At 45.5% G+C, this 7,739-nt stretch overlaps 1 protein-coding gene across 1 annotated transcript in view; it reads right to left on the bottom strand.

Annotated features, from left to right (window-relative positions):
- The window catches only part of LOC145396072 (uncharacterized), an 18,564-nt gene extending 16,856 nt beyond the window's left edge, over positions 1–1,708 (bottom strand). Inside the window, exon 1 of the mRNA XM_080269538.1 lies at positions 647–1,708. Within this exon, the coding sequence (XP_080125664.1) occupies positions 647–1,708 (1,062 nt within the window). The remainder of the gene's footprint in view (positions 1–646) is intronic.
- Positions 1,709–7,739: the final 6,031 nt, after the last annotated feature.

Genomic DNA, 7,739 nt, shown 5'->3' with positions numbered 1-7,739 from the left:
AGATGTACGGACACTTTAATATTCGTGCGTGTGTTTGTATGTGTGTGTGTGTCTGTGTCTACGTACATGCAATACATGTATATATTCGCGTGTGCACCAGTATTCACTTTTGCTTACGTGCGTGTTTACCTGTGCATACTTTGTTTGTATGCGTGTCAGTGCAGTGGCGCAAACATTTAAAAGAAAAAAATCAAAGAAAAACACCGAAAAAAACAGAAAACTTCAAGGAAACACCGAGCGAAAAAGTACCAGAAAGTTTCGCCCGCAAGTTAAAAAAGAAATCTGTGGACAGGTCGATTTCCAGGAAGGCGACTTTGAGGGTCGGATGAAAGGATGTGAAAGTAAACGAAAACTTGTGAAGCTTTTGCGTTCAGCCTAATTAAACTCGTTGATTAGGCGTAGTGTTTTGCCTTTCTGGGGTTGGGGTTACAGAGAGAGAGAGAGAGAGAGAGAGGGAGAGAGAGGCAGGTTGAGATGACTAACATGTTTTTGAGCGAATTGAAGACGGTAGGGTTTACGAGGAATGTATGGATGTGTGTGTGTGTGTGTGTGTGTGTGTGTGTGTGTGTGTGTGTGTGTGTGTGTGTGAGAGAGAGAGAGAGAGAGAGAGAGAGAGAAATTATCCCCCTATCACACCCTGCCTTACCTTGAACTGTCTACCTTCCCTGCCCACTACCAGGGTAACATCAGACAGGGTTCCAGACGCCAGAAGGAAATTGAGGGCTTGACTCGGGGTGTGTAGAGAATCCTGCCATGGCCTTGCGGACGCGGATGTAGCAGCGTCCGGGGGGGCTTTGGGAGGGGGCCTGGGACTGATTTGTGGGGAGGGGGTTTTGGGAAGGCGATGGAAGGGGTTCTTGGGAGCGTGTTGAGGTGGATTTGGAGGGGTGGGTTGGGGTGAGGGAGGCTTTGGAGGATGGTGGGAGAGATTTTCTGAGTGATGGAGGGGGTTTGGAGGGGGACTGGGAGTGGTTTGTGGCATCGGGGTTTTGAGGGGACGGTTTTGTAGGGGGGGACTTGGTGGGGGGTTTGGAGGGGGCCTGGATGCTGGGATGTATTTGGAGGAGGCGAAGGATTTGTGTTGTGAGATAGGGGGTGAAGTTTTGTAGGATTCTGTGGGTGTTTCTGTAGTGTCCTCTGAAGTATGGTATTTATAAGTTGTAGTAGTGATGGTAGATGATATGGAGTCCCCTGAAGTGTCGTAGGATTTATAAGTAATGGTGTGAGAGGGATCCAATCTTACGTTAGCCTCCTCTGAAGTAACGTGGGATTTATAAGTAGCATCAGAAGGATAAAATGTTGGCTGAGTGGATTGCCCTGAAGTGACACCGGATTTATAAGTGGTGTCTGGTGTCGAGATGTTAGGATTAGTAGTGTCCTCTGATGCTCTGTAGGATTTATAAGTAATGGAGGTGCCAGGGATGGTATTTGACTGGGCAGACATATTTCTAGTTGTCTTTTCTAGGGCTACTGGAGTTTGGCTAGTGACTGGATGGGTGATAGTGACTGGATGGGTGACTGTGTGTAGGCCTGGTTGAGTGTGGTGAGTAACTGGGTGGGTGACCGTGTGGCCGGTGACTGGATGGTTGACTGTATCTTTGGCTTCTTGGGTATGGTCAGGGATTGGATGGGTGACTGTGGTGTAGGCTATTACGGCGTCGGTGGCCCGGAGTTTGCGTAGTACCGCCGCGTGCCCCCGTCTGCTCATTTGACCTGGGGAGAGGGGAAAGGTGAAGTGAGGCTTGAGTGGCGTAAAGGTGAATTTCTTCGTTTCAGTTTAGGCAAAGAAACCTCTATATCCTGCTTGTATTTTAGGTTCGGTTGTGTGAGAGAGAGAGAGAGAGAGAGAGAGAGATGGTAATGAAGAAGAGAAGAATTACTGAAGAAAAATATAGTAATAAATAAAAGAGGAGAGAGAGAGACAGAATGGTACTGAAGAAGAGAATTACTGAAGAAAAAATAGTAATGAATAAGAGAGAGAGAGAGAGAATGGTATAATATATATAGTGAAGAAGAGAATTACTGAAGAAAAAATAGTAACAAATAAAAGAAGATAGTGAGCAATGAAAGTGAGAAAGGTGAGCAGTGAAAGTGAGAAGAGAGAAAGTGACCAACGAGAGAAAGTGAGATGAGATGCAGGGACACTGATTGCCCTCTCGCCTCACTGGTCACTCAGGGTGGGGGGGGGGGGCTTGCTTTAATCTCCCTCTCTCTCTTTATTCTCTCTCACTTTCTCACTCGCAGGCTTGTTCATGCATACTGTACACACACACACACACACACACACACACACACACACACACACACACACACACACACACACACACACACACACACACACACACACACACACACACAGATCTATTCCTCTCTCTCTCTCTCTCATATTTTTTCTTGGGGGTTTTGGTTGTATAGGATCCTCGGTTTCACTTCCTTTTCAATGCTGTCTCTCTCTCTTTTTTTTTTACTTCTTCCTGGTCTTTGTTCAAGTTTTTCTACCAGTTTCCATTGGGGAGCTGGGTCTTTGAACACACACACACACACACACACACACACACACACACACACACACACACACACACACACACACACACACACACACACACGTTCAGTACGATGGTTTTTGTTGTTACCGCTAAAGATCCAGTAACTTGGTATAGAAAAGATTGATAGAATAACAGCATGGGAGGTGGATGGTTAGTAACAGATAGATAGGCATAGACATGATTGGTAGTCATCAAATTAGCACTAAAACTACAACAGAAGCGAGAATAATAATAATACGATTCACTAGTGGAGAGGTATATGAGAGAGGGGGGTGTGAGCTGGGAGCAGGGCAGTGACATGACGGGGCGACATGGAGGCGATTTGTTTGTGGCAACCCCTTACGGGATTAAGGCGTCTGGCAATAGTTAGATGGATAGGTAGATTCACTGGTCGCTTAATAAACCATAAAAAGAGACCTAAATCAGAGAGGAAAGTAAACAACATGTATTTTTCAGCTATTGGCATTTTGCTCCAACTTAGCCTAAAATTGTCGTCTCTCCACCTTGAACGCCGTGCAGCAAAGAGAAACTGACACTGAAATAAGGTGCTAGTCACGAAGAAATGCTGTGAAAAAGACGAAAAGCCATAGTATTGTCCTTTCCTCCCAGTGAGTTACGTGAAATAAGCTGGAACAGAACGAAAATCTGGGCCAAGTTAGAGAAAAAGGAGTATAGTTACCCCCCCTCTCTCTCTCTCTCTCTCTCTCTCTCTCTCTCTCTCCCATCCACCAAAAGTGACCGCGGAAGCTGACTATATCCCTGCTTTCTCACTCCCCTCCCTCGTTCACCTGCTCTCTCTAATTGGCTGCTTAATTAAAAGGTTCACCTGCCCGGCTCACCTGTGTGGACGTTGTGTGTGTGTGTGTGTGTGAGAGAGAGAGAGAGAGAGGGGGGGGGACATGGAAAGAGTCGGAATGTAAAGGTGTGTGTGTTTGTGGGTGTGTGAGAGAGAGAGAGAAAGAGAGAGAGAGAGAGAGAGGAGGGGGACGTGGAAAGAGTCGGAATGTAAAGGTGTGTGAGAGAGAGGCGGGGGGTACATGAAGATCGGAAATGTTAAATGTGTGTGTGTGTGTGTGTGTGTGTGTGTGTGTGTGTGTGTGTGTGTGAGTGAGGCTCGTGTTTCACCCGTGTAAGTATTCACCCCTAGTGGAGATTTTGTAATTTGTTTTGCCCCCCCCCTCCGCTGACTTGAAATTGCTTACATATATACGGGATATTTAGGTGTTTTTTTGGTTTACCTTTTTATTTATTTTTTTATTTTTTTTTTTTTCGTTTTTTCTATATACTTTTTTGTCTTGTAATTAGTTTCTGTTAATTTTTTTTTTAGTGACCGCCTTTTTTTTTTTTTTTTTTTTTTAATGGGATGCTGATTGGAAAGTGTGTGTGTGTGTGTGTGTGTGTGTGTGTGTGTGTGTGTGTGTGTGAAACCAAGGCTAGTTTAGTAAGCAAGGAGAGTCATTCCTGCCCCAAAATTAAGTCTGATCGAATTTCATGCAACGATTTATTTTAAGGTATGGGAGTGACTCAGTTCTATCAGGTGAAAACACTATATGTACATGTATTGTCGATCTATCTATCTTTGTTCATCTATCTATCTGTATTAATCTTCCTATCTAGTCAGGCACCATAATCCTGTAAAGGGTGGCCGTTTGTCTTTGAGTTTGTTGTTTATCGGGGAGGGGCACTAACCCTCCGCCAACCCACTTGTTGACACGAAGGGAGCACATGTGGGTTGGTTATATGGTTACCACCCAGCGTCGTAATGGTTTCCCGGCTTACAGGAAACCATTAGACTTGTCACTGAATGTAAACTACCTGAAGAGGAAAGAAGAGAAATGAAAGGTGATAGGAAAGATAGGAGAAACAGGAAGAGAGGAGGACAGACACAGAAAAAGAACGATAAAGGCGAAGGAAGAAGTAGGCCACACTACATCAAGTGAGTGGATGGTGGTAAACGATGTAAAAAGTGTATAGTGCCAATGGTGTAAAAAGAATTAGAGGAGGATTGACCCTGTTCTGTCGGGCGAAAACGGATATTGGCTTCCTCTCTTGTCGGTAATGGGAGTAGAAGGGATGGTGGGGAAAAAATAGAGGAAGGGTGTAACAGTGGAAAGATCGCCAATTAATTACAGGATAGTGTCAGGTTGCTCTGCTGATTATACTCTCTCTCTCTCTCTCTCTCTCTCTCACACACACACACACACACACACACACACACACGCATTTACATTTCGACTCTTTCCATGTACCCCCCGCCGCTCTCTCTCTCTCTCTCTCTCTCTCTCTCTCTCTCTCACACACACACACACACACACACACACACACACACACCTTTACATTCCGGCTCTCCACTTACCCCCTCCTCTCTCTCTCACACACACACACACACACACACACACACACACACACACACACACACACACACACACACACACACAGTAATCCCAGCTGGACCCTACCAATTAATGACCTGGACCTATACAATGGTTTAGTGTAATTACCATCATCCATGTGAGAAAGAGAGAGAGAGAGAGAGAGAGAGAGAGAGAGGGGGGAGGGAGGGAGGAGGGGAGGGGGGGGAGTGGTAGGTGGTGCTTTGGTTAATGTGTGTGTGTGTGAGAGAAAGAGAGAGAGAGAGAGAGAGAGATGGGGAGTGTCAAGGGGGCAGAGAAGTAATGGGGGGAAAGGAGGGGTCATGGATAGTAAAAGAGAGGAATAGATGAGGGGAAGGGGGAAGAGTGATGGGGGGGGAAAAAGGAAAAGAGGTTAGTGAGAGAGATGAGGGGGAGGGGAAAACAGATGAAAGGGGAGGGGAAAGGGGGAAAAGTGATGGTAAGGGGAAAGGCAGAAAGATACTGGAGAGGGGTATGAGGAAGAGAGTTGCTGGGGGAGAGGGATGGGGAGGGGGAAGAGAGGTGAGTGGGGAGAGGGAAGGGGAGGGGGAGGAGAGGTGAGTGGGGAGGGGAAGAGTACGGTAGTCAGTAATTGGTAAGACCTGGATTGAATTACTGTGTGTGGTGTGGTTTGGCAAAATGAAAACCTACACGCCGTTTTTAGTTACACACACACACACACACACACACACACACACACACACACACACACACACACACACACACACACACACACACACACACAATGGTGCTTTGGTTGATGTGGGGGTGTTTGTGGTGTATGGTGGTGATGATGGCAGGGGTTTGTGTGTGTGTGTGTGTGTGTGTGTGTGTGTGTGTGTGAGAGAGAGAGAGGGGGGGAGGGGGAACCACAATACACCCACGTAATGACTCCCACTTCACTACCTTTCTAGCACGCATCATTACACACACACACACACACACACACACACACACACACACACACACACACACACACACAGGAGCTAACATTACCGTACAGTATCCCGTACTATTACCAGCAGAGTCACTGTTACATTGCACACTGGCACACCTCACACTGCCATGCCTCGCACAACTCACACTGCACTCAACTCCACCTCATACACTTTTCACACACACCTCACACATTTCATAGCACCTCACACAACCCCACCTCACGCTTCACACTGCCACACCTCACACACTTTTCACACTGCCACACCTCACACACTTTTCACACTGCCACACCTCACACTTTTCACACTGCCATATCTCACACAACCCCACCTCACACACTTTTCACACTGCATAACCTCACACTCCCACACCCCCCACACACTATTCACACTGCCACACCCCACACACACTACACACACCACCACCACTGCATCTCTTGTACACACCCATCTGTTAAAGTCAGTGCCTAAAATTGAGATCATTCCTTTCCCCCTCTTTGTTTTATTTTCCTCAGTTTGTCCTTCGTTTTCCTTCTTTTCCTCCTGTTTCAGTCTTTTTCCTTCTATTATTGTACACTTTCCCCTTCCGTTTGTCCTTTCTTTTCTTCTTTTCCTCCTCTTTTGAATCTTTTCCCATCTCTCTATATATTTTCCTGTTTCATTTGTCCTGGCCCTTTGTTCTTTTGCTCCTGCTTTGATATATTTCCTTCTAATTCTTATTTTTCCTCCTCCCTCTATCCCTTTTGTTTTCATCTTTTTTCTTCTGTTACCAATTCTTTCCTCCTCCTTTTAGGTCCTTCCCTCCCTTTTCTCCTCCTTTTCCTTCTCTCCTTCAGTCCGTTCTCTCCTTCCCTCCCTTCTCTCCTTCAGTCCCGTCTTTCCTTCAGTCCCTTCTTTCCTTCCCTCCCTTCTCTCCTTCCCTCCCTTGCGTCCTTCCCGTCGACTCAAGTAACTAAACTTAGACTAATTTTCTTAATCCCATTGTTCCTTCATTTTTCCCTCCACTTTTTCCTTCCACTTTTTCCTTCCACCTCGCTTTCCCTCCACTTCCCCTTTTTTCCTCCTCCTCCTCCAGTTTTTTCTTCCAGTCAGCGCTTCCTCCACTTCCCATTTTTCCTCCTCCTCTTCCCTCCCCCCCTTTTTTTCCCTTAATATTTTTTCCTTCCTTCTTTCGTGTCCTTTCTCTCAAGGGGACGACTTGACTGTGTGTGTGTGTGTGTGTGTGTGTGTGTGTGTGTGTGTGTGAATCTAATTAAGAGGGCAGTACTGGGAAGCTCATTTACTTTTCTTCCTTCTTTCCTTCTTTAATTCTTTCCTTCCTTAATTTATTCTTCCTTTCCTTCATTTTTATTCCTTCCTTCCTTCACTTATTCCTCCAGCATTACTTCACTTATTCCTTCCTTCATTTATTCCTTCCTTCCTTCACTTATTCCTCCAGCGTTACTTCACTTATTCCTTCCCTCCTTCACTTATTCCTCCAGCGTTACTTCACTTATTCCTTCCTTCATTTTTTCCTTCCCTCCTTCACTTATTCCTCCAGCATTACTTCACTTATTCCTTCCTTCATTTATTCCTTCCTTCCTTCACTTATTCCTCCAGCATTACTTCACATTCCTTCCTTCATTTATTCTTTCCTTCCTTCACTTATTCCTCCAGCATTACTTCACATTCCTTCCTTCTTTTCTTTTTCCCTCCCTTCTTTCCTTTTTTCATTCCATCATCATTTCATTTATGTATTCCTTCTTTTTCTTCATTTTCTTGTTTCCTTCATTTTTTCCCTCCTTCCCTTCCTCCCTCCCTTATTCGTTCCTTCTTCCTTCCTTCCGCCTTTGCAGGTTAAGATGGTGTTAAATATATTTCCT

This window comes from Coenobita brevimanus, chromosome 34 (assembly GCF_032717465.1).
Source record: "Coenobita brevimanus isolate Jiangsu-jjx chromosome 34, ASM3271746v2, whole genome shotgun sequence".
NCBI classification, from domain to species: Eukaryota; Metazoa; Arthropoda; class Malacostraca; order Decapoda; family Coenobitidae; genus Coenobita; species Coenobita brevimanus.
The sequence above is the reverse complement of the archived record's forward strand: the minus strand, read 5'-3'. Positions and strand labels throughout refer to the sequence as shown.